Genomic DNA, 27,250 nt, shown 5'->3' with positions numbered 1-27,250 from the left:
ACACACACACAAAGACACCAGCCCATAGCCTTAACAGACTGATGCTGTAAGAGAGTAGCACCGATGAAGGCCGGCACGGCACATGATTGGGTGGGTAGCCAACACCACGCCCGGCTGCCTTTGTCTCCCGAGTAGCAATTACAGATCGCACCAAGCACTCATTTGAGGCCGAGTCCACCTAGGGGAGGCCCAGGACCACTTCGGATATTCGTCACTGATGCTGGTCGTGAGTGGGAATCGAACTCAGGTTGACAGTTTTGTAACGCCGCGCGCTAACCACTGCGCTACCACGCGCACACACACACGCAGGCGATGCACACAGTTCACACGGGGGGTGAACTTAATTGAACTTTATTCAACTTTAAACTGGCACTGGGGGGGGCTCAGTATAAGGCTTACAGGTTGAGTGGGGAGGTAGAGGAGGTGGAAGTGGTGGAGGGGGGAGATGCAGGAGCAAGTGGAGGAGGGAGAAATGGTGGACCAGGTGATGGTGGTCGTGGAGTTGGCGGTGGAGGAGGTGGCGGTGGTGGAGATAGAGGAGGAGGTGGTGGAGATGGAGTTGGTGGTAGTTGGTGGAGGAGGTGGTGGAGATGGAGTTGGTGGTAGTTGGTGGAGGTGGCGGTGGAGATGGAGTTGGTGGAGGTGGCGGTGGAGATGGAGTTGGTGGTAGTTGGTGGAGGTGGCGGTGGAGATGGAGTTGGTGGAGGTGGCGGTGGAGATGGAGTTGGTGGTAGTTGGTGGAGATGGAGTTGGTGGTAGTTGGTGGAGGTGGTGGTGGAGTCACTGAATCTTGCTGGGACTGGGCACGAGCCACAAGAAGAGAGACATGGCCATCATCAATCCACTGCCCCTGCACAACACCACACGACAACAATAACGACAGCCACCATCAGCACCACGAGCTGCATCTGCCAAGATGCCAATCATAATATTTAACATCATCATCAATGGCACGATATCAATCACCAACAATAGTAGCAGCAGAATCAACAACACTAGTACCACAATTACCACCACCACCACATCACCACGATCTCCACCACCTGGCACCACCTCCACAGCCCTCACCAGAAGAGGGTGGACGCGAGTCTGGAGTCCATCCAGGGTCTGTAAAGTCGCACGTGGAACTTCCCGGTGTCCAGCAGCCTCGACCTCACATCCTGCATCCTGCCATCACCAACATCACCAGCACTATTACCACCATTACCGACATCACCATCATCATCGACATCATCACCGGCATCACCGTCAATAACATCATCGACATCACGATCACCACCCTCACTACCACACATCGCACTATAAACGCCATCAACTACCACAACCGCTATTGCTGTGCTTCTAGCCTGAGGTACCCCCAGGGGACAGCTGTCCGTGCATTCGTTTGCCAGTCGGGGGGGTGACCGATTCCTTCTGTGCGGCTGAGCCTAGGGGCACTGCCGGCGGTAGCCGTCCCCCATGCGGGTGCCGTCCCTGTGCGGGTGCCATACCCACGCAGTCCCGTGAGGCAGACGAGCGCCCGACGCGGTCCCAGCGGACGCACGTCGCAGCAGCTGCGGGAGCGAACGGCCGCAGTGACGCGCGCACAGACTCCGCCAGCGCCGCCACCACCGCGTCTCTCGCTCACCACCAACATCACCGAGGACCGCGCTGCCGGATCAGCGCCAGCCAGATTCTGCACGCGCACGCACACACAAAGGTCCCCCGGGTAGCCTTTGGAACTGACTTTTGGGGCAAGTGCTGTTAGCAAGAAGCACCTATGAAGGCCGGCACGGCACACGAGGGGATGGGTGGCCAGCACCAATTTAGCAATTTTGCGGTGCATTCAAATTTGGATTCATGACGCTAGCAAACAGCATCTTGGGATCTCTGCCGTCCTCCACGGGTGAAGCAGACAGTGCGCAGTAGCAGTGTTGTTCCGTGTGTAAAGGAGTTCCTTTGAGGTGTCCATTTCAACAAGGGTAAGTCTTTATTTCCAAACAGAGTCGGTACAGCTCCGTTGAACCCAGCCCAGCTGCACTCTGCCTTGGTCGTCTTTCTTCAGTTTTTCTTCAGCCTTGCGCCTTGAACTGAGTTTAGGCTCCCTCTTTATATACCCTCCATAGGCCCCGCCGCCCCCAATCAAACTGTGTCCCCACGTGGACAGGCCACCTATTCTGAATTAAATCAATGTGTGCGTTCCCTGATATTACCCCTTCAGTTTCCCACGCCTACACGTCCACTGTATCTCGACGTGTGCCCCGACCATAACTCCCGATAAACAGTCCCCTACACGTTTAATGCACACAACCACAGTACTAACCAGGGCTGGCCACTGGATTCGAACCACGAACCTCTGCAACGAGCGCGGTGAAGGGGTCCAGCTGTGGCACGTTGGCCGCTCGTTGCAGAGCTACGCGGTTCGAGGCCAGTGGCCACCCCAGTTAATACTGCGGTGCGTATTTAAACGGCAATAATACTTCGACTAACTCCGCGACGTCTACTTCACTCACAATGGACGTCAGAGATCCCCCATAGTGCTGTTCACATGAGGAGTAAGGCCATCTCGTGTACCGCCCTCACAATTACAAAGTTTGACTTATTTTCCACAAAATAAAAAAAATCACTCCATTGGGATCACGCAGCAGCAGCAGCAACATTACCCCCCTTCCACCATGACAACTTGGCAGGACCCTCCTGAACAAAGGATCTTGAGACTCGGTGAGGCTTTCCTAGGTAGGCAAGCGGAATCATCGAAACCCTTTTCCATTCTAAGACGTCTTCACCTCCGCAAGGGGCTCAGCGTTGAATTCATTTGGCGAGGTGTAGCGCCGATGTTTTTAAAGATAGTGCTCACCGCCGAGGACCATAGCAACGCGACCACACGATATGACAGCTGGTGCCAAACTGTGCCGCGAGCCCTCCTGCATGGCCTTGTGGGAGCCTCGGTACCGATAAAGTTATTTTTATTTAAGATTTTCTTCCGGTTTCGTTTTGATGACGTACGCTTACGTCATCGGAACGGATTCGGAATAGACACTGGTGATGTACACTGTACGTCATCGGAATGGGAAATGGGTAATAGAGGCAAGAGCGAGAGATGAGAGGTGAGAGACCGCAAGGTGAGAGACGGCGAGAGACCGCGAGAAAGAGGGGTGAGAGGTGAGAGGCGAGAGAGAGGGGTGAGAGAGAGGGGTGAGAGAGAGGGGTGAGAGAGAGGATTGATATAGGGGGGTGAAAGGGGTGAAAGAGGGGGGTGAGAGAGGGGGGTGAGAGAGAGCCGAGAGAGAGAGGCAAGAGAGAGAGGCGAGAGAGGGGTGAGAGAGAGGAGTGAGAGAGAGGATTGATATAGGGGGGTGAGAGAGAGAGGGGTGAGAGAGGCGAGAGAGAGAGGCGAGCGAGAGGCCTGGTCTCACCATGTAGGCCGTGTAGGAGCGCATCATGTGGACACGGTTTACAAATGGCTGCGCGGCCCACAGGTAGTCGCTCATCTGAGGCCTTGCCTGGAGACGGCCGCTAGTCAGGTGGTGGGGGGCACACAGTGGTGGGGGGGGCAAACGCGGGAGGGGGTAATATGCAAATGAGCCATTAGCCCTAACCAATCATGAGCGTCACTGTAGGGAAGATGAGCAGAGAAACGTCATCTCCTCCTTCATGGATCCGTCTCTCTCCGTGGACACATCTCATCCGCCACGCACACACGACTGTGTGTATGTGGCTGATGTCAAAACGGTTTTGACATTTGGTGCCTCGTCAGCAGTCAGGATTGCTTAACCCTGCTGATGGGACGCTGAATATCGAAATCAGTCCTTGCCTGTGAATATCTGGGCAGTTTACCAGGTTGATGCCAGCCTGACTGGAGGAGACATCATCCGATTGTCTCTTCTGTTATTTATATTCTCCACTGCGACGCGCGTGATGATTCCGAGTCGTGTATTGCCCTAGGGTATTGGTTCTTATTCTTAACCTGGGGTACATCACGCAGGGGTGCGTGATTCCCTTTACCTGGGGTATGCGAGACACGGCCACATTTTTTTCCGAAGGTAAACCATCGAAAGACAAATTAAGCACGGACCACGTGAGTACTACTACTTTGATTCATCAAACCCTTACGTGTCTAATATTCTTGGTAAAGTCACGTAGAATGGAAAAATATATATATAAAACGATACAAATTCTCACGACGTTTCGACTGCAACACAATCATCAACAGGTGTGGATTTCACACCTGATGATATTTTATTATTATTTTATTGTTTCCCTTCTACGTGACTTTACCGAAAGAACCAAGAATATGAATCCCTGCAGTCACGAAAGCTTTAAATAAAACACCCTTACGTGTTTATTCACATTATTATTTTTTACGACTTAGAACCCAAGGGGTGCAAGGCTGCAGTAAAGGTGAAGAAGCACTGCCCTCGAGGAATCGCTGCGGTCATTCTCGCAGCAGCAGCAGCGGCTTTTGGCTAACCATGATACCAAGATGGCCACTGCACCGCGCGCTTTCAGATGCACTTCTGCGACCGTCTGGAACGCTCTCCCTTTTGATATTAGGAAGCCACTGCAGCTATGCACTTTTAAATAATCTACGTTGAAAACTCATTTCTTTAGAACTGCTTTGAGTGTTTAGTTTGTGGCCTTTTCCCGCACCTCCGATTAGCATGGTTGGCTACGTAGGGTGCGAAAGAAGTTAAACGTACATAGGGAGACATTCCTGTGCGTGTGTGACTTGTGGATATTGTGAACAGGTGCCGACTCCCAGGAGACTCCACATCCTTACCAGAGGCCTTCCATCACTGATAAGTAGGACATCATGAGGAACACTGAAACACACAGAGTTAAAAGTCCACCACCGTGTAGCCCACACAGGCTGTTGGGGCAAGTGCAGATAAAGCAGGCCGCATCTACGATGGTCACATGCTCTCTCTCACTTGTTCGTTCACCCACCCACCAACTCATACACACACCCACCCACTCGTCCACCTACTCACCCACCAACTCACTCTCACACACACCCACTTGTCCACCTACTCACCCACTCACTCACCCACCCACTAACTCACTCTCACACACACACCCACCCACCCACTCGCCCACTCACTCACTCACTCTCACACACACACCCACCCACTCGTCCACCTACTCACCCACACACTCGTCCACCTACTCACCCACTCACCCACTCACACACCCACCTAATCACCCACCCACCCACTCACCGAATGACTGTTAGCGGGCAGCACCTAAGGCCGGCGTGGCACACCAGGTACTCATTGAAGGCCGAGTAGACCTCAGGAAAGGCCAGGACCAGGTTCAGATATTCACTTTGACATGTATTGGTCATGAGCAGGAACTGAACTCGTGTCTCTGTCGGGTTCACAGCGCAGCACTAACCACTACACCACTGCTCCAAAAGCCATAGATCCCCCGTGTAGTCTCAACAGACTGTTGGGGCAAGTGCTGTTAGCGAACATCTATGAAGGCCAAAACAGCACACGAAGGGGTGGGTGGCGGACACCACGCCCGACCGCCTTTGTCTCCCCAGTGGCGATGTTTAGTACTCACAGCACCAGGTACTCATTTGAGGCCGAGTCGACCTAGGGGGGCCCAGGACCGGTTCAGATATTCATCACTGGTATCAACCATGAGCGGGAATTGAACTCGGGTCGCCGGTTTCGTAGCGCAGCGCGCTAATCCGCTACGCCACTGCTCCGCACACAAACACACAAACTCGTCTACACATTCATTCATCAATAACATCACCGCGAGTGGGCGCGCGCACGCCTGGCCTTTAAAATACAAATAACGGGCGACGTTTCGGGCAGCAGGCCTTCGCCACGACGCGCGACGCGGGGAGGCTGTGACTCACCGGAGCCGGTCATGAAGGCGTCGTACCCAGCCTCGTGCGGCTTCCCTCCTTCCACTGTGAAGCAAAGCGCAGCGCTCGTTACGAGTGGAGCCTGCCAAACGTCCCACCCAACGTAGGACCACAGAACTCGGGCAACTTGGTTGGGCGCCGCCTCTGAATCTCGAGCGCGTTGAACGTGTGCGCGCGCGTGCGAGTGTTATTTTGTCTCAAGGCCAACACCAGTGCCAATTATCTCAACCAGTCCTGTGTCTCTGCCTAGGTCGAGTGAGTTAACTGTGCGTGTACGTGAATGTGAATGTCTACGTCAGTGAGCGAGTGAGTGGGTGAGTACGTGAGAGACGATGTGGGTGAGTGGTTGAGTGAAAGAGTAGCTGAGTGAAAGACTACGTGAGTATATGAGCGTGTGTGAGTGACTATGTGAGTGAGTGGGTGAGTGAATGAGTGAGTACGTGAGTGTAATTGATTGACTGAGTGAGTGTGAGTGAGTGTGGGTGAGTGAGTACGGGTGAGTGACTATGTAAGGGAGTGGGTGAGTGTGTGAGTGTAAGAGTGTGTGAGTGAATGCCTACATGAGTATACGAGTGCGGGTGAGTGACTAAGTGAGTGAGTGAGTCACGCACTGTATTTCTCAAACCCCGGAGCGTGAAGCATGGAAGGAGCGTAGAGCTTCCAGGGCATCACCCTGTCACGAATTCACACCAGCGAGACACAACAGACTCGTTCACTCACTTGCAACAGACTCACTCACTCAGCAGAACGAGGCGAGAAAAAAAACTCAACACACTCAATCAAAATCAATCAGAATATTTAGACGGGAGAAATCCGAGAAGCTATGAAGCTTTTTTTCACAGATGTCCAGTTGGGGCAGGTCAGAACGTTACGACAACAAACACAACACAAAAACACGGTAGGCGTGCAATGTATAGCAGCAAAGGTAAACAAATCACTTGAAAAATATGACAAATTAAACTTTTTTTTATTTCATCATCTAAAGCCCACTGAGCTATTAGCTTCTTTTTCAGAAGCGACCTGGCCACAAATGATAGCTCAACGAAATGGCTTAAACATGTGGAAATTTATAGCAGCCAAATACTCTAAATAACCACACATACTCTGCAGAACAACGGTTCAACAAACTCCAAACACCACACAGGAAAGCTGCCCACGTCGGGGGTTCACACGAACTACTCTACCCACAATGCAATGTGCCAGCTCCAGTTGAGACTGTTTCGCGTGAGACACAGGGGGCGGCCGTTGAATTGACGGCGGCGGTGGCGACACCACGGAGAGGACGATTGGGGGAGAGAGATGGGAAAGGATGGGAAGTCAGAGGAAGGGAATGGATGGGTTAGGGATGGACAAATGGGAGCAGAGGGGTTCGGGAGAGATGAGGATCGGGAGGAAGAGGCCACGTGCGTGCACAGTGTCGCGAGTGGCGAGCGTGTCGAGCTTCTTGATGTACGATTTCAACTCGTGACGCGCTCTCTCTTGGAGACAGAGAGAGGACTCAGGAGGAGCTAGGAAGGAGGAGGGATCACAGACAAGCTGGGAAGGCAGCAAGCAGCAGCTACTCGGTGGCGAGGAGCCGGTGCTACCGAAAATTTCCCAAGCTCTGCAGTCCCCTACATATGAAGGGGTTATCGGCCCAATGAATGAGTGGTTGACATGTGTGGGACAAAACCGGAGCAAACCGACTTAAGAATGAATGAACGCATGAATGACAGTCTGACAGAATTTAGGAATGACTGAATGAATAACATTAGCGGACAGACTGGGTTTACCTCCGGAATGCCATGTAAAGGTTCTCCAGCGTGTCCATATGACACACATCATTCCTCTGCAGCATCTGCGACACACGCACAGTGACAATCACCAACATAGTGACACACACACAGTGACACACGTTCAGTAACACACTCACACACAGCAGCCTGAACAGACTGTTGGGGCAGGTGCTTTTTGCGAGCACCGATGAAGGCCAGCATGGCACACAAGGGGTGGGTGGCCAGCACCACGCCCGGCCGCCTTTGTCTCCCCAGTGGCGATGTTTACACACCGCACCAGATACTCATTTGAGGCTGAGTCGATCTAGGGGAGGCCCAGGACCGTTTCAGATAATCGTCACTCGTGTTGGCCATGCACAGGATTCGAACTCGGGTCGCCGGGTTCGTAGCGCAACGCGCTAACCACCACCCTACCGCACATCCGATAAGCACGGTCGGCTACGTACGGTGCGAAAGAAGTTCAACATACACACGTCCTACCGCTCACCACACATAGCAACACACAGCGACACACGGTAATGCTGGCAATAACACCGACACACTAGCCCCCTACTCCGAACGCAGCTCTAAAACCGACTTACTCCTCTACCCCTTCCCTATCCCTGCCCCTTCCCCACCCCCTCACCTTCTCGGAGGCCAGGGCCATGTGCTTGGTGTCGTACACGGAGGGGAAGAGCTCGCTCAGCGAGCGCTTGAAATTCCCGTAGGGCTCTGCGGCGGCAACGACGACATGGCCATCGTGAGCTTCTCCCCGAGACTCCCACACACAGGGCTCCAACCCAGGCTCTCAGCGTCTCTGACACGGCCATCGTGAGCTCCTCCCAGAGACTCCCACACACAGGGCTCCAATCTAGAATCTCAGGGTCTCTGACACAGCCACTGCGAGCCCCCTGTGAGAGACCACAGCCAGACCCAGGACTTGACCCCAGGGCCACAGTGGATCTGAAATGACCATCATGAACCCCTGGGATATTCTTTGGGTCTTTCGGTAAAGTCACGTAGGAAAGTTCAAAGAAAAATAACAAAAAACTACGACGTTTCAATAGCAAAACAAGCAGTCGTCATCAGGAAAACGGGGTTAGCTTCTAAAGGCAAAACTATTTATAAAGGTTTAAAATGGGCATAGCCCAAATGTCAGCAACATGGGCGGGGCAACTAATGTTAATGTAGGTGGTGGGCAGCGACCGCGATTGGCGGTGGGTTTTCCACCAATCAAAGGGCTGCCAGGTAAACATTTGCATATGAATGTAAGATCGGTGAGCAGCCTCCACGGCGAGCAGCCTCCACGGCGAGCGTGCTGAGGTGGCTGTGTTAATGTGAGAGATTAGCATGTTAATGTCTGTGTCTGTATATTACGTGTCTGTGTATGTATGTGTAGTGTTGTAAGGACGGACTTCTGGACTTCTTTATGGCACACACTGTTTATTATCTTAACACGCAGTCCCTATCACACTAAGGGGTATACGGTCCCCTCACCCGTTACCCTCAGAAGGTACAAGCCTCCGGACCCTGCAGTCTATCTAATCTCCCTGCTCTCCCAGCGTCCTCTGGCTGGACCTAGGGGATCTCTCCCCGACCACTGGTTACTCTGAGCCCGAGCCCTGATAAGGGCTGGAGGGCTTGGTCCAGGGTCTTAGACGTCTTCGGCCGTCTTGGGTCTTCGTGTAGCAGAACTGCTCCAGAGCTCTCAGCGCTCTGGCTTTTATACCTGTTCGTGGCCGGGTTGTGCAATCCCCGGCCACCTTGTGGAACCCTGCGATTGGTCCTTCCCAATCTGGCATTTGGATCCTACCTCACCCTATTTGACCCTGACCGTTTGGTTGAGCGGGAAAACCTTGTTTACGATCTGCTCTCACAGTTTGCGAACAGCGAGTAGTTAACACCACTACATATGTATGGCTTCATGAACGAATATTTGTTGATAGCCAGTAGGTTTGCAAAGTACATGACTTCTCAAAGACAAAAGTACTTTGCAAACCCACTGGCTATCAACAAAGATTTGTTCAAGAAGCCATCCATATATACAGACACAATTTCAACCGAGAAGATGGGTACAAACTAAGCAATCATTGGAAGGACGTTATCAACCAGTTCAAGTCATAACTGGCTGTGATGTTCCCATCCTACCACCTTCCGATGTTAGTTGTTATATTCGGCTCTCCGATTTTACATTAACAGGTTACATTTCTCACACCAACACAGCCACCTTCGCGCGCCGACCGAGAAGTTGTCTCTGCGAACTCCCATTAACATGCTAAGGTTTACCTGGCAGCCCTTTAATTGATGGAAAACCCACCACCGTCGCGGTCGCTGCCCATATTAACATTAGCTGCCCCGCCCATGCTGCTGACATTTGGGCTACGCCCATTTCAAACCTTTATAAACAGTTTGCCTTTAGAAGCTAACCCCCTTTTCCTGATGACCGTACTTTTTGTTATTTTCTTTGAACCTATCTACGTGACTTTACCGAAAAACCCAAAGAATATAAATTCCTGCATTCACGAACGCGTTAAGTCAAGATTTAATCCCTGGGATATTGAGGAGATAGACCCCCAGACCCAGGGATTGAACCCAGGGGCTCTCAGTATCTCTGACATAGCCATGATGAACCCCCTGTGATGGAATGGACACCCAGACCCAGGGATCGAACCAAGGCTTGCAAAGCAGTGGGGTTGGATACCTGGCAATGGGGCAATGAAGCTCTGGAAGACGTGAAGGAGATCCAGGTACATGCTGTGACCAACCAGAGGCTGCACACCCACACACACACACAGAAAAGATCCCCCGTGCAGCCTTCACAGAATGTTGGGGAAAGTGCTGTTCGCGAACACCTTTGAAGGCCGGCACAGTACACGAGGGGGTGGGTGGTCAGCAACACGCCCGACCGCCTTTGTCTCCCCAGTGGCAATGTTTACACGCTGCACCAGGTACTCTTTGAGCCTGAGTCGACCTAGGGGAGGCCCAGGACCGGTTCAAATAATCGCCATTGGTGTTGGCCGTGAGCGGGAATCAAACTCGGGTCTCCCAAGTTTGTAGCGCAGCGCGCTCACCACTACACTACCGCTCCCCACACACGCACACACACACGCACGCAAATACACACATATACAGACAAAGGTCCCCTCCCATGGAGCGCACATAGGGCAGTCGGGGCAAGTGCTAGGGTTGGTGGATCACACAGACGTTGTGAAGCTGCCTTCCCCGTGGGTGTCCAGGAGCCGCCATACCCCGGCTCGCCAGGAAAAGCGGGCACAAGCGAGTGAACTAACCTCCATCTGTGTGTCCGTCTGCACGGGGATCGAGCGTTGCTCTCTCGCGCAAGGAGTGGGTTTCCTCCCAACGTGCATAATCAACGCGACTCATCATTAATTGGCTGAAAAGGATCTTGCAACTAAAAACATAAAGTGGCCGCAAGGAACCTCCTGAAAAAGAGTCATATGACTCGCACTCAGTGTGGCTCTCTGGATAAATAATAACTTTTATTCTAAACTATTAATTATTATACTCTTAGTTCTTTCGGTAAAGTCACGTAGGTAAAAAATGAAATTAATAAAAATAAAACAATAAAAATCACGACGTTTCGGAGGCAACACAAGTCTCCGTCATCAGGTGGGACCGTCACAGCCAGATTTGCTGCATCAAGTGAGGCAAGGATTCAAGATGTAATCCCTTACATGCAAGTTGAGGGGGGGAGGAGAGGGGGGGGGAGCTCATCAGAATGTGGTAGCCAATGAATGGAACGTATCGGGAGGGAGGGGGGCGGGGCTAAAAGGCACGAAGTGCTACGTAGAACGTATCGGGAGGGGGAGGGGGGCGGGGCCAAAAGAATGCACGAAGTGGTACACGAGAGTCGGCGACGTGGACGTGGTTGTGCACAAGCAACTATTGTTGCACACGCCAACGTATTGGACGGAGAGGGGGAGGGGAGGCCAAAAGAGAGTGTGGGGTGCAAGTGTACGTGGACATGTGTGTGTACAAGCACCTGTTGATACACATGATGGAAAAGAACGAAAATGCCCATGTTTATACCAGTGCTGGCTGAACAATAAAGAGAGTACTGTTAAACACTGGGGATGTTAACACTCGGTAAAGTAAAGTAAAATAGTGCCCGTCAGATAAGATGGTCCAAAAATGTGTAATTAAGTATTTTTTGCATGGTTGATAACATCTTTCCAATGATTACTAAGTTTGTACCCATCATCACGGTTGAAATTATGTCTGTGTTTGTATATCTGAATGGCTTCGTGTACAAACCTTTGATGGTAGCCAGAGGGTTTGCAGAGCACCTTAGTCTCGGAGAAAACAATCTCATGAGAGCCCACCGCGTTGTAGCAATGATCGGCAACGGCGGAAGACTCAATTTTGCCGTGTTTCAAATCTGACTTGTGCTCGCGGACACGATCAGAAACATGACGTTTCGTTTCCCCAATGTAACAGTCCCCACAGCTGCAACTCAGTTTATAGACTCCAGGGTATTGCAAGTCAGAGATTACATCCTTCACAGATGTAATTAGATCACGGATTTTATGTACTGTACTGAATCGGACGTGGATCTTGTGTTTGTTTAGAATTTTGGAGATCTTTTTGGTCACGCCTGCTATGTATGGTAACGTGGAGTCTATAAACTGAGTTGCAGCTGTGGTGACTTACATTGGGGAAACGAAACGTCATGTCTCTGATTGTGTCCGCGAGCACAAGTCAGATTTGAAACACGGCAAAATTGAGTCTTCCGCCATTGCCGATCATTGCTACAACGCGGTGGGCTCTCATGAGATTGTTTTCTCCGAGACTAAGGTGCTCTGCAAACCCTCTGGCTACCATCAAAGGTTTGTACACGAAGCCATTCAGATATACAAACACAGACATAATTTCAACCGTGATGATGGGTACAAACTTAGTAATCATTGGAAAGATGTTATCAACCATGCAAAAAATACTTAATTACACATTTTTGGACCATCTTATCTGACAGGCACTATTTTACTTTACTTTACCGAGTGTTTACATCCCCAGTGTTTAACAGTACTCTCTTTATTGTTCAGCCAGCACTGGTATAAACATGGGCATTTTCGTTCTTTTCTATCATGTGTATCAACAGGTGCTTGTACATACACATGTCCACGTATACTTGCACCCCACACTCTCTTTTGGCCTCCCCTCCCCCTCTCCGTCCAATACGTTGGCGTGTGCAACAATAGTTGCTTGCGCACAACCACGCCCAAGTCGCCGACTCTCGTGTACCACTTCGTGCATTCTTTTGCCCTCCCCCCCCCTCCCGATACGTTCTACGTAGCACTTCGTGCCTTCTTTTAGCCCCGCCCCCCTCCCTCCCGATACGTTCCATTCATTGGCTACCACATTCTGATGAGCTCCCACCCCCTCTCCTCCCCCCCTCAACTTGCATTTAAGGGATTAAATCTTGAATCCTTGCCTCACTTGATGCAGCAAATCTGGCTGTGACGGTTCCACCTGATGACGGAGACTTGTGTTGCCTCCGAAACGTCGTGATTTTTATTGTTTTATTTTTATTAATTTCATTTTTTACCTACGTGACTTTACCGAAAGAACTAAGAGTATGAATCCTTGCAGTCACGAAAGCCTCAAATCTAGAATTATTAATTATTCCTAGGCATGTGAGCAAGTAACAGCTGTGAAGGTCGGCATGGCACCTATGAGGGGGGTGGTGTATCAGCACCACACCCGCCCGGCCACCTTTGCCTCCCTTGTGCTGATGTTTTATACACTTTTCCTGCACTTTGCACTCCAATCGCTTTGTTGTATTGTTTGCCGATGTGATTTTCTGATCCACCCCTACTGGACGTCTGTGAAAAATAGCTTCATAAGCGCTTCGCGTTTTCTCGAGGACAAATAAAGATTCTGATTCTGACCGACACACCACACCCAATGCTCAGACAAAGTTGAGTGGACCAAGTGGTGATGCCCAGTACCCGCTTCAGATATTCGCCATTGGCTATGTTGGCCGTGAGCGGGAATCGAACTGGGTCAAGTTTGGTTGTACCAACAAGGCCATCATGAACCTGTGAGACCCAGACCCTGGGCTTGAATCCAGGATCTCAATGGTTCTGGCTCAATATCTGTAACACGCCCATCAAGAACCCGTTCGAGAGAGACAGAGACCCAGACCCAGGGTGCCCCCCCCCCGCCCCTCTCCGAACCTTCTGTGCCTCCACCAGGTAGCGAATCACAGAGGTGACTCCCAGCATGCTTCGCATCAGGCCGAGGGGGCAAAGGTCACCGGGCGTGGAGGCTTCCTGCTGCTCGCGGCCCGACGGAGTAACCCTCATGAGCAGCAGCTGAGAGAGAGGGAGGGAGGTTTGAGTGCGTGTCACATTAGTTATGGTAACGATTCCGCTCATTCATCCAGCAGACCCTCACCGAGTCTCAAGACTCCGTGTTCAGCAGAGTCCTGCCAGGTTTTGTTTGCACTTGGGGGAGGGTGATGCTGTTGATGTGTGTGATCCCAAACGAGTAATTTTTTATTTGTGCAGTCACTCTTCAAATTTGTACAAAGTTGGATGTAGAACTTATTCCGCACCGTACGTAGCCAACCGCACAAATCGGAGGTGCTGGACGAACGACAACAAACTACTAAATACAAACATTTATTTATTTTTAGTTTTTTGTGACGCCGGTACACGATGGCATTAGTCCCCTTGCGGACGACGTCCACTTCCTAGCGAAGTGGGTGGCGGCATGGGGTGGAAGCGCGATCATCGTGGTTTAATGCGCACACCACTGCAGCATTAAGCAGGGCGGCCCGCCAGGGTCGAACCGCTGGGGCCGTTTCGCCACCGCCTGCTTAAAGCCACCCGACACGGGGCGGCGTGCAGTCGCATAATGGGGCGCGATGGTGGCTAGGAGATGTTAAATCCCTCGCCTGGTATGCAGGAGGTCGTGGGTTTGATCCCGATTGCGTCTCTCTCCCATGATCATCACGGTGGCTAGGGGATGTTAACTACCTCGCCTGGTGTGCAGGAAGTCGTGGGTTTGATCCCGATTGCGTCTCTCTCCCATGATCATCACGGTGGCTAGAGGATGTTAACTCCCTCGCCTGGTGTGCAGGAGGTCGTTCGATTCTGACCCTGATGCCTGCTGTGTATTTTGAGTTTGCATGTTCTCTCTCTCTCCCTGTGGTCGCATAGATTGTTCTCCGGGTCCTGCGGTTTTTCCCTCTACATTTAGACTTAGCCAGCGTTTTAGAGTATGTGACTGCTGCTATAGATGTCCACGTGATGACAAGCCACTTCGTTGCGCTATCATTGGTGATGGCCAGGTCCCTTCTGATAAAGAGCTACGTAGCTCAGTGGGCCCTTACCTGGTAAAGTAAAATAAATTGTTTGGTTTTATGGCCGTGTCCCCTCTGGCTGTATCAGAGTCATGGTGGGAGACGGTAGTGTGGGGGGAGGGGAGGGGCCAGTGGGGGTAGGGGGGGTTCAGGGGGGAGGGGCCAGTGGGGAGAGGTCAGTGGGAGGAGGTCAGTGGGGGGTGGGGTCAGGGGGAGGGACAGGGGTCACCTGGCCATCTTTCTCCGAGGTCCAGATGGAGGGGAACGTGGAACGGAGAACCCAGTGCAGGAGGCGAGTAGAGGGGCCTGCAACGTCAACGTCACCGTCAACATCGTTGTCAACATCGCCACCGTCATAAACATCATCGCCAACATTACCACCATCAATATAAACATCACCATCAACATTATTATAGCCGTTAACATTAATATCGCAATCAACATCAAAATCAACATCATCATCAGCATGTACCATAGCGTTACAGAAGTTAGAGTGAGAACACAGGTGTTAGAACTCAGTGAGAGAAAATTAGTGGTCGAGTTAGCTCTGGGTGTTGGTGTGTGTGGGCGTTGGTGTGTGTGGGCGCTAGTGTAGTGGTGTTATGGTAGAAACACACATCGGTTACAGCCGTTTGGATGCTACGGGACAACCACGTGGGTTACAGCTACCACCCTGGGGGGCTGTGGGTTTTGGATCCCTCGCGCCCCTCCCAACGGGTGGGGGCTGCAGGGTGTGTTTCGATCCCTCAGAACCCCGCCCCTCGGAGGCCAATTCGTATAAAAGGCGGAGAGCCAGAGAGCTCGAGGCAGTGTTGGGGAGCCGAAGAGCGAAGAGCCAGTGAAGACTGAAGGCCGGCAGATAGACCCTGGAAGAACTCCTCTTACCCGCTGGCCTTCTCAGGGCCGGGCAGGGCAAGCCGGCGGCGCGGCCCCAGAGCCTCAGAGCCGACGTCCTTCTAAGGGCCGAGTTTGTCTGGCTGGGTGTCGTGACTTGCGCCTTGGCTGGGCCAGGTCAGGTAGCCTCCCCTAGCGCCTTTAGCGGAGGACCTGGGAGCATAGATAGCTAGGCAGAGAGCCTAGGGGTGTATACCAGTCCAGTACGGGTGAAGGGGCCGTTACCCCTTCTCAGTGTTACCCTGTTGAGTTATAATAAATAGTGCTGCCTCGACTGCACCGTCTCTGTCGCTTGTGAACCCACTACACGTGTACCAGGTATTAGTGGTTGGGCGTTAGTGGGGGGTGGGTGTTAGTGGGGGGCATTAGTGGTTGGGCGTTAGTGGGGGGTGGGCGTTAGTACCGGGTGTCAGGAGCCCGGTCTCGGTGAGCACAGTGGAGTCTCCGGGTTTAGCTTCTGACAGCCAAGAGGTGACGGCATCCCACACCGCCTCGCCCCACTCCAGCCTGCGTCACAACATCATCACCATCTACATCATCATTGTCATCACCAACGTCGCATCATCAACATTCATATCCATTGTGAAGATGATGGTGCTGGTGATGTTGATGACGGTGCTGGTGATGTTGATGACGGTGCTGGTGATGATGATGTTGATGATGGTGCTGGTGCTGACGATGTTGATGACGGTTCTGATGATGGTGCTGGTGATGTTGATGACGGTGCTGACAATGATGATGTTTCATCATGGGACCTCTTTTTCCAGTACCAAAATATACTAATAGGGTTTTTCCCCTTTTTTCTGGCAACAAAACTGACACCTTTTGCAAGGAATCATGTCTACATTAACCACAATATCTGCAGTCAAATGCAAACAAAAACAACACTCTGGTAATTTATGCATTGTCTTTGAAACTGATTGGTCCACACCAGAGACAGCTTTCTTTGGAGCCTTTGACTGCAGGTATTGTGGTTAATGTAGATATGATTCCTTGAAAAAGGTGTCAGTTTTGTTGCCAGAAAAAAGGGGAAAAACCCTATTAGTATATTTTGGTACTGGCAAAAGAGGTTCCATGATGTAGCTGCTCACCCCGAGCCCTCATTACTCTGGTAGTGCGTTGTCTTGAACTGTGCGCCTTTTGGCGTCATCTGGTCGAACACCATATGAGACGAGGCTCCAAAGAAAGCTGTCTCTGGTGTGGACCAATCAGTTTCAAAGACAATGCATAAATTACCAGAGTGTTGTTTTTTGTTTGCATTTGACTGCAGGTATTGTGGTTAATGTAGACATGATTCCTTGCAAAAGGTGTCAGTTTTGTTGCCAGAAAAAAGGGGAAAACCCTATTAGTAAATGATGATGTTGATGACGATGTTGATGATGGTGATGATGATGATGGTGATGATGATGATGGTGCTGGTGATGACGATGTTGATGACAGTGCTGGTGATGGTGATGTTGATGACGATGTTGATGACGGTGCTGGTGATGATGATGTTGATGATGGTGCTGATGGTGATGACGATGTTGATGACGGTGCTGGTGATGATGATGTTGATGACGATGTTGATGACGGTGCTGGTGATGATGATGTTGATGACGGTGCTGGTGCTGGTGATGATGATGTTGATGACGGTGCTGGTGCTGGTGATGACGATGTCGATGACGGTGCTGGTGATGATGATGTTGATGATGGTGCTGATGATGGTGCTGGTAATGATGATGACGGTGCTGGTGATGGTGATGATGGTGCTGACGATGATGATGTTGATGACGATGTTGATGACGGTGATGATGATGGTGCTGGTGATGATCATGTTGATGATGGTGCTGATGATGGTGCTGGTGATGACGGTGATGATGTTGATGCTGATGATGGTGCTGGTGATGATGATGTTAATGACGGTGATGATGATGGTGCTGGTGATGATGATGTTGATGACGGTGCTGATGATGGTGCTGGTGATGTTAATGACGGTGATGATGATGGTGATGGTGCTGGTGATGATGATGACGGTGCTGATGATGGTGCTGGTGTTTATACTAATGGCATTGCCGGTGAGAGTGATGATGGCGACGAGAGTGGCGGCGGTGATGTGGCCTCCATGCTCACGAGAGGAGCACTGCGGTAATGATGATGATGGTTATGTTGGTGATGGTGTTGATAGTAGTGGTAATGGTGGTGGGGAGTGGTAGTGTAGCGGTTAGCGTGCTGCGCTACGGACCTGGTGACCCAAGTTCGATTCCCAACACCCGTGACATTTATCTGAACAGGTCCTGGGCCTCCCCTAGGTCGGCTCAGCATCAAATGAGTACCTGGTGCGATGTGTAAACATCGCCACTGGGGAGACAAAGGCGGCCGGGCGTGGTGTTGGCCACCCACCCCCTCGTGTGCTGTGCCGGCCGTCATAGGTGCTGCTCGCTAGCAGCACTTTCCCCAACAGTGGGGTCGCAAGAGAAGCGCTGTAGTAATGATGATGGTGCAGGTATTGATGCTGGCGATGATGGTGATGATGATAGTGGTGATGACAGTGGCGATGATGGTGATAATGGTGTTGATGATGGTGTTGATGATGGTGGTGATGTTGATGATCGTGATGTTGATGATTGTGAAGGTGGTGATCATGATGGTGATGATAGTGATGATGGTGGTGATGGTGTTGATGGTGATGATGGTGGTGATGTTGTGGTCTCCACACTCACGAGAGCAGTGCCGTGGGGTTGGACTCCACTTCCCGAGCCAGGGACTTCTCCTGCTCCCAGTTGAGATATGGAACTCCCTCCCTCACCACCTGCTCACCACACACACTCATCATATACTCTCACCACACACGCACACCGCACACACTCACCACTCACACTCATCACACACACTCAGTGGAGTGGTGGTTGTGGTGGTTGTGGTGGTTGTGGTGGTTGTGGCGGTTGTGGCTAGTGTACATTGAGTGGTGGTTGTGGTGGTTGTGGTGGTTGTGGCAGTTGTGGCTAGTGTACAGTGAGTGGTGGTTGTGGTGGTTGTGGCGAGTGGAGTGGTGGTTGTGGTGGTTGTGGCTAGTGTAGTGAGTGGTGGTTGTGGTGGTTGTGGCTAGTGGAGTGGTGGTTGTGGTGGTTGTGGAGGTTGTGGCGAGTGGTGGTTGTGGTGGTTGTGGCTAGTGTACAGTGAGTGGTGGTTGTGGTGGTTGTGGCTAGTGGAGTGGTGGTTGTGGTGGTTGTGGTGGTTGTGGCGAGTGTACCTGGGCGATATCCAAGCCGTGTCTGCGCAGGAAGATGAGCGCCGGGAGTTCCCAGGTGATGCTCGAACCGGCGCCCAGAACCGCAGCAGGGCACAGGTACACATTGTACGTGCGCACACTGAACCTGTAGCAGCAGCAGCAGTAGCAGTAACAGTCGTAGCGGTAGCAATAGCAGCAACAGCAGCACCACTATCAAGTAAAAACATCGCATACTTCAGAAGAAGCATCAACAAGATCCAGTTTGTAACTGATGGTGGTGATGATCATGTTGATAGTGATGCTGATCGTGATGCTGATGGTGGTGACGATGACGATAATTGTGATGACAGTGATTATGAAAGTGGTGATGATGATAGTGGTGATAGTGGTGATAGTGGTGATAGTGATGATGAAAGTGATGGTGATGATGCGACCCCCACCTGCCTTCCACCTCATTGTCCTGTTTGAAGGCCGACAATCCTGCAAAGAAGAGCACAGCGCAAACACACATTACCATCTCCACATTCTCATGACAAGGCCAGTCTATCCAAACAACCACCACTACTGCCTGCACACGTGGTGCTCAATCTACTAAGCAATGTAATTTTAACAGGCAAGGCCCACTGAGCGATGTAGCTCTATTTCAGAAGTGACCTGGCTATCACAAATGAGAGCTCAACGAAGTGGCTTATCGCGTGGAAACGTATAGCAGCCAAATACTCTAAACGCGTGTTTCTAAATGTCGAGGGAAAAACCGGACGACCAGGAAAAAAATCCACGCGACCACGGAGAGAACACGCAAATTCCAAATATACAGCAGGCGTCAGGGTGGGAATCAAATCCGTAACCTCCTGCATGCCAGGCGGGGTAGTTAACATCTCGCCACTGCGAGGTGTAACCATGAAGGGATGTAGATTCTACTGCTGATGACAATAATGATACTGGTAGGAACCTCCTGGTTACACCAGCCCACAGGGGATTGTGTCCGTCTGTCGTGCAGGGAGGGGCTGGGTGGGGTGGGGAGGATGGGGAGGGGCTGGGTGGGGAGGGGCTGGATGGGGCTGGGTGGGGGGTGGGAGGGGTGGGTCTGGGTGGGGAGGGGCTGTTCACCCCGTGGTGCCCTTATAAAACTCAACGTTTAACCTACTCACGCTGGCTTGTGCCCGCCCTCACAGTCGGGCATATTTGCGGAATACACCACGCCGCCGTTGACCCTGGCCATTGACCGAGCAACCCAATGTTCCTACCAGCTCCCTCCGCAGGAATGTGTTTATGGTGATGATAGAGATGATGATTATGATTATGGTGGTAAAGAGATGATAATGATGATGATGACGACGACGACCTCACCCACGCACAAAACACCACGGTATTAACCAGGGTGGTCTGCCGCTGTAAATCGAACCGTGAACTTCCGAAACAAAAGCGGTGCACAATAGCGACACCACTGGGTGGGCAGGGGGGGTAAGGAGGGCAGGGAGGAGGGGGGGTAGTGGGAGGAGGAGGCCACCGTAGGGGGCTCACCAAGCTGCACGATGGAGTAGACTTGGGCACTCTCCCTCCTCCGGGCGTAGTGGTCTCGCGGAGAGTCGAACAGACTTCATCGCACACACGGCCACACACAGCAGCAGCAGCAACAGCAGCAGCAACAGCAGCAGCAACAGCAGCAACAACAGCAGCAGCAGCAGCAACAGCAGCAACAACAGCAGCAACAGCAACAACAGCAGTAACAGCAACAGCAGCAACAGCAGCAACAGCAGCAGCAACAGCAGCAGCAACAGCAGTAACAGCAACAGCAGCAGCAACAGCAACAACGCGGCCACCGTGAGTGCGCCGTGTCTTTGTCTTCGCAATGGGGAGAAGTAGTGGGGCGCCACGAACCCGGCGACCCGAGTTCGATTCCCGCTCACGGCCAACACCAGTGACGATTATCTCAACCGTCCTGCGGATCTCCTACCACCACAGTGTTCAGTGTTCTCCATTGCAAGGCCCGTGCGCCACTGGCGGGCTCTGGTGGGCTTTCGTGTGGCCTACTTTGTGTGATGTGTAAACATCACGACTAAGGGGAAAAAGGTGGCTGGGGTGGTGCTGGCCACCCACCCACCCCCCCATGTGTGCCGGACTTCATCGGTGCTCATCAACAGCACTTGTCTCTACAGTCTGTTAAGGCTATACGGGGGATCTCCGTCTTTGTATCTGGGGGGAGCAGTGGCGCAGCTGTTGTGGTCTATGGTCAATTTAACACAAACTAACCATCGGCATAATCCACTAAGTAATCCACAATGTGCGCGCACACAAACACACAACAGTATGGGTATCATTTACACCGCGTGGTTCAGCAGGTTTATAATGGCTGTGATGGAGACAACGACCCAGCCAGCACTGCTAAGATCCTGGGTGTCTCGCTCTCTCTCAGGGTGTTCATACTGGTCACGTCGGAGACACCGAGATCCTGGGTTTGAGCAGGGGGAGGTTCATGATGGCCGTGGCAGAGTTCATCTACGTGCGTGCTCGCGTCTCGATTCGTTGTGCGTAATGTCGGCGGCACGGCACGGCTTCTGCAGTGGAAAAAGAAAAACAGCCTGGCCCCGGCACGGCGTGGTTGTGCCAGTGGAAACAAGTGTCGTTGTGCGGATCATGGGTACCTGAAGCGCGAGAGAGGCCCCGCGTCCAGCCCACTCAGCTCCGTGTCGATAGCTGTGGATACTTAGCATAGTTAATGCACACCTATTAACATAGCGAGCCACATAAGCAACATCATCATCATCACCATCGTCAGCACTGCTGGGCACCGAGAGATGACATGGAGAAAAATAAAGATCCATAGAGATATATGTAGGAGAGATACAAAGAGACACAGAGACCCATAGAGACCACTATTGAGTCGTGACGTACCATAGTATCGACAAAGGCTCGATTATTGCAACTCGCTACTCTACGGGACATCCGCCATGAACATTACCAAGCTACAGTACAGTGTGTACCCGTGTCGTCACGGGGACTGCGAGATCTGACCACGTCCGCCCAGTGCTCGCCGAGCTGCGTTGGCTTCCGATTGCTAAACGAATACATTGTCAAGCCGCACTCACCACACACAAAGTGCTTGCCACAAATGCACCACAATACCTGGGTCATCTCGTCAAAGGAGTATAAACCATCACGCGAACTCCGGCGGTCAAAGTCTCATCTTCCAGAGTGACCAGGAGCATCGGCCTGCTGCCGACAGGGCGCGACGGTTGCGGCTGATGCCAACAAGTGATTAACGGTGTACATTTTTCACATTTGGCAATTTTCTCTGCTGATGAGATGCCAACTGTAACAACCAGCCCCTGTCTATACATATCTGGACGTTCACCAGCACTGGTTCAAGCAAAGCCTGACTGCTGCTAATGAGATGCCGTCCTCAATCAATGCTGCCAAAAGGATCACTAATCCCAGATGGAGGTGGCTGTGTGGCTGATGGGATGTGTTAGAGTACTGACGGAACAGGCGTTTGCTTTTTTTTTTAGTTGTTGAGCACAGGGCCCAACGTTCCAAAACCCCAAGCGGCCAGCAACAAGCAGCACTGTTATCAAACTTGTACTGGGCATCAATTAAACACGCTCCTTGAACCGAGAGAGATGGTGGTGATTGTTGTTGTTGGGTCTGTTGTTGTTGTTGTGACAGCGTGGGGGAAGAGGGACAATGGTGGTACAGTAGGAGGAGAGGATTCCCAGAGTGGAGCATTGAGAGGGGAAAAGCAGAGAGAGAAGTGAGGTGACGGTGCTGTGTGGTGAGTGTGTGGGTGGGTAGGTGGGTGCGTGAGTGGGTAGGTGGTTGGGTGAGTGGGTAGGTGGGTGGGTGAGTGGGTGGGTGAGTGGGTAGGTGGGTGAGTGGGTAGGTGGGTGGGTGAGTGAGTGGGTGAGTAGGTGGGTGGGTGAGTGGGTGGGTGGGTGAGTGGGTGGGTGAGTGGGTGGGTGAGTGGGTAGGTGGGTGAGTGGGTAGGTGGGTGGGTGAGTGAGTGGGTGAGTAGGTGGGTGGGTGGGCGAGTGAGTGGGCGAGTGAGTGTATGAGTGGGTAGGTGGATGGGTGAGTGGGCGAGTGAGTGTATGAGTGGGTAGGTGGGTGGATGAGTGAGTGGGTGAGTGAGTGTATGAGTGGGTAGGTGGGTGGGTGGGTGAGTGTATGAGTGGGTAGGTGGGTGGGTGGGTGAGTGAGTGGGTGGGTGTATGAGTGGGTAGGTGAGTGAGTGGGCGAGTGAGTGTATGAGTGGGTAGGTGGGTGGGTGAATGAGTGATTGAGTGCGTGATGTGTGTGTGAGTGAATGAGCCAGTGGTTGACTGCGTGTTTGAGTGAGTTGTGACCTGCAGTGTGGTGGATGATTTGAAACAGTGTCTGGTAGACTGGTGAAGGAGGAATCAATGAGTGAAGTTCACGGGAATGGTGACAATTGCAGTAGCAATAATCGAGGGTAATAAGGAGACGACTGACCACCAGTGAGTGAGCGAGTGGCTGGAGTGAATCAGTGGATGGGTGAGTGAATAGGTGAGTGAGTGGATGGGTGAGTGAATAGGTGAGTGAGTGGATGGGTGAGTAAGTTGATGGGTCAGTGAGTGAGTTGAAGAGTGAGTAGGTAGGTGGGTGAGTGGTTGAGTGAGTGCTGGGTCGTCCTATCGCGCGACAGAGTTTGTAGGCGGGCAGGGTCCGCAACATCAACAAACCCCCCCCCCACTACATCATCGTCGTCACTGTCACTGTGTAGATTTCTCACGATTAACCGCGAGGAGTCACCGCTGCCCGCCCGGGTAAACAACTCCTTTAATAATACGTTTTTTTTAACCACCTATTTAACCACCCCCAAACCTTCTCCACCGCGGTCCACGTATATAGTAAACTAACAGGGTGATTAATAAACACAATGTTTGTAACACTTCTGAGAATTTGCAACAACGCCACGAGAGACGTGCCCACGTCTCCAGGCCTCTGCAGATCCACGTGGAGAAGATTCCGCGTTGACAACGACGGCGAACTTGTGTGAAGCTATTAACATTACATTTGTTATCGTGTCACAGTGTAGTAAATCCGTTCTTTTCCCCATTAAAAACGATAGTCCCACTTAAATGTTAACATGTTTTTGGAAGCACCCCGTTTTTGTTGAATGAATAAACTCACCAATGAAGTCAGCCTGGAAGATCGCCTCTCTCATCTCCGGAAGCTTCTGGAAGAAGTTGTCGACGTTGATGTCGCACATCTCTCCTGGCTGTCGTGGGGCGCTGTGGGAGTCGCAGCTAAGCAGAGAGAGAGAAGAGGCTTGAGGGCAGAGGCAGGAGACTTGAGATTCGAGAGAGAGGAAACTTGAGAGAAAATCTTCTCACGGGAACTTCAGCCCGAGTCGAACCGGCACCACAATCGCCACGTGGCCTAAACAATCAGAGCCACGTGGCTTTTCGCACAGCGACCACGTGGGGCCCCGTTGTCGCCTTTGCGATTTAATATTCATGAGTGGTTAATGCGTTATATTATAAACTGCCTTGATAAAGTTTAATTTTGTTCCGTACGTTAAAGGAGTGTTAATTTGTTCAGAAATGCTCATTAATTCGTGTTTGCTAGTTTTATCAGTTTTGAGAATACATTTGGTAATTCATATTTGTTAATTAATTTTGGCTTATTGATTGTTTTGCTAATTTAGTTGATCTAATTAATTAAGTTTTGCTACTGTATTCATATCTAATTTATTCAGTTTAGCATATATAAATATCTAATTTATTCAAGTTACCAAATGTATTCAGCATAGCTAATTTATTTGCATCTGGTAATTTATTCATATCTGATTTATGCAATTTTGCTAATTGATTCATCTTGTCTAATTTATTAAGTTTTGCGAATTTATGCATATCAACTAATTTATCCTGTCGTGAAAATTGATTAATATGATCTAATTTATTAATATTTTATAATTTACTAATATTTTCTTTAAAAAATATTCTAATGTATTCATATTTTCTACTTTATTAATATTATCTTATTTATTAATATCAAATGTATGAATATTTTCTAATTTATTAATATTTTCTAATTTATTCAGATTTCTTCTCGTTGTATCCGGTTCCGCCGCTCGGCTGTGCGCGACGATCCGCAGGCGCAGCCCCTGCAACTGCTCGCTCAGTGGGGGGGGGGGGGGGGCTCCTGCACGAGACGGAGGGGGCCCCCCTCTTCCACACCGACAAGTGGCGACTACCCACGCGTTACCCCCCAAAGACCACCCGTGTAGCCTCTGAACAGACTGTTGGGGCAAGTGCTGTTAGCGAGCAGCAGCACCTACGAAGGGGGCGGCCAGCAACCACGCCCGGCCGCCTTTGTCTCCCCCAGTGGCGATGTTTACTACGCACCGCACCAGGTTACTCGTTTGAGGCCCAGTCGACCTAGGGAAGGCACAGGACCGGATTTCAGACAATCGTCGCTGGCTGTTGGTGGCCGTGAGCGGGATTCAAACTCGGGTCGCCGGGTTCGGAGCACAGCAACGCGCTAACCGCTGCACCACCGCTCCCCACGCACTTTAACCCCATCACCACCAACACCAACAATCACCACCAACAACAACAACCTGCGCCATTCGTTGTTGCAAGTGCCACGCCGGGATTCTTGAGTCAAATCGGCGACCTCGGCGGTCAAATGAATCATCGCCAACACGTTCCTTCGGAGTGGGCAGCTAGGAACTTGGTTGGACAGCGCATTCGTGCACGACAGACAGACAAATAATCCCTGGTGGGCAGTGTGGAAGCTGTTGTCCCTACCTGTATAAGTGGTGTATCGTGTCGTGTATAGTGCAGTGTGTAGGTTAAACTGAGTTGTACAAGGGCACAACGGGGTGACCAGCCCCACCCCACCCAGCCCAACCCCACCCTCCCCTCCCCATCCAGCCCCTCCCTCACCGCCCAGCCCCACCCCTCCCACCCCCTACTGAATCACCTTAAGGCTGGGAATGTTGAAAGAAACACGAGGCAAAAAGATCCGCCTTTTTATTTTCAAGGCTTCCATTTTATAGAGCCACCTTCCCCCAGTTCCATTTTATGAATTAAACATCCCCGTCTCCTCATTGGCCCGAGTCGCGGCGGTGCCCCTCCCCCACCACTAACCCCCCCCCCTCTACCAACCCACCGCTCCCATTGGTCGGCGCCCCCGAGCCAATGGGAGGGCTCTGGTGGGGCGGGGCCATGCGCGACAGACAAATAATCCCTGGTGGGCAGTGCGAGAACTGTTGTTCCTACTTGTATAACACCCCACCTACCTGCGCGCGTGGGTTAACCGGTTTTGATCAGGAACAGGTTTTTCACGCGAAAGCCACCAGTTGAAGATTCCGCTCGTTCGCCCGGGAAAGCCTCTCCCGACGCTCAGGACTCAAAGTTCAAGAGGGTCCTGCCAGGTTTTGTTTGCCAGGTGATGCTGCTGCTGTCTGAACCCGAGTGACTTGCAGGCGATTTCTCACCATTGGCGGTGTCGTTTGGCAAATACTGACCCAGTTCCGCTGTTTTGAGGTTTAGCTGAGAGAGGAAAGTGGAGAACCCACAGGAAACCCACGCAGAGCGGAGCAAACTCCACGCAGAGAGGCGCCCGAGTTGGGAGTTGAACCCGGGCGCCTTGCTGGGGGTTGTGTTACAACTGCGCCGTCTCCCGAAGCCACCAATCAACACCACAAATCAACACCACCAATACCACCATCACCACTAACACCACCACCACCAATACCATCACCACCATCAATACCACCACTACATATACCAACACCACCAATACCACCACCACTACCAACACCACCATCACTACCACCACCATTACCATCACCACCACCACCAACACCACCAATACCAACACCACCATCACCACCAATGTTAACACCAACACCACAATCACCACCAGAACCATTTATGATTAAATTATTAAATTCAGACTTTCATTCAGTTGGCTCCGATTTCGACCCACACGTATAAATGTATTAACTGGGCCAAATAACGCCTTCATTTACAGTAGAGGACCGCAGAGCTTGGGCAACTGTTGGTAGCGCCGCCTCAACACGTGGCTGCAGCTTCTGCCTTCCCCGCTCGTCTCTGGTTCCTTTCCGCGCCTCCAAGTCGTTCTCTCTCCATGAGCGGGCGACCGCCGTGCGGTGGCGTTACGAGTCGAGATGATGACCAACATCTCTCCCTGCTCAGTCGGCTCAAGGCTCCTGT

At 51.6% G+C, this 27,250-nt stretch overlaps 1 protein-coding gene across 3 annotated transcripts; it reads right to left on the bottom strand.

The window, feature by feature from the left end:
- Positions 1 to 335: 335 nt before the first annotated feature.
- Positions 336 to 25,893, bottom strand: PNLDC1 (PARN like ribonuclease domain containing exonuclease 1). Of its 3 annotated transcripts, none has more exons than XM_078602590.1 (21): positions 25,817 to 25,893; positions 24,195 to 24,310; positions 21,689 to 21,740; positions 20,568 to 20,641; positions 19,484 to 19,523; positions 19,065 to 19,188; positions 18,535 to 18,623; positions 16,236 to 16,339; positions 15,168 to 15,244; positions 13,809 to 13,946; positions 10,313 to 10,382; positions 8,258 to 8,343; positions 7,630 to 7,694; positions 6,469 to 6,530; positions 5,849 to 5,902; positions 4,760 to 4,802; positions 3,396 to 3,495; positions 1,491 to 1,675; positions 1,069 to 1,167; positions 769 to 850; positions 336 to 727 (listed from the first exon to the last, which is right to left on the bottom strand). In XM_078602590.1, the coding sequence occupies exons 2-20, from the start codon at positions 24,271 to 24,273 to the stop codon at positions 781 to 783; spliced, it is 1,611 nt and encodes a 536-aa protein (XP_078458716.1). In that variant the 5' UTR covers positions 24,274 to 24,310; positions 25,817 to 25,893; the 3' UTR covers positions 336 to 727; positions 769 to 780. The 3 variants fall into 3 exon arrangements, with proteins under 3 accessions (XP_078458716.1, XP_078458715.1, XP_078458717.1); XM_078602589.1 differs by lacking the exon at positions 25,817 to 25,893 and adding an exon at positions 25,627 to 25,750; XM_078602591.1 differs by lacking the exon at positions 25,817 to 25,893 and adding an exon at positions 25,412 to 25,521.
- Between the last annotated feature and the right edge of the window lie 1,357 nt (positions 25,894 to 27,250).

The sequence above is a fragment of the Lampetra planeri genome, chromosome 18 (assembly GCF_965212315.1).
Source record: "Lampetra planeri chromosome 18, kcLamPlan1.2.h2, whole genome shotgun sequence".
In the NCBI taxonomy this organism is placed as follows: Eukaryota; Metazoa; Chordata; class Hyperoartia; order Petromyzontiformes; family Petromyzontidae; genus Lampetra; species Lampetra planeri.
The sequence above is the reverse complement of the archived record's forward strand: the minus strand, read 5'-3'. Positions and strand labels throughout refer to the sequence as shown.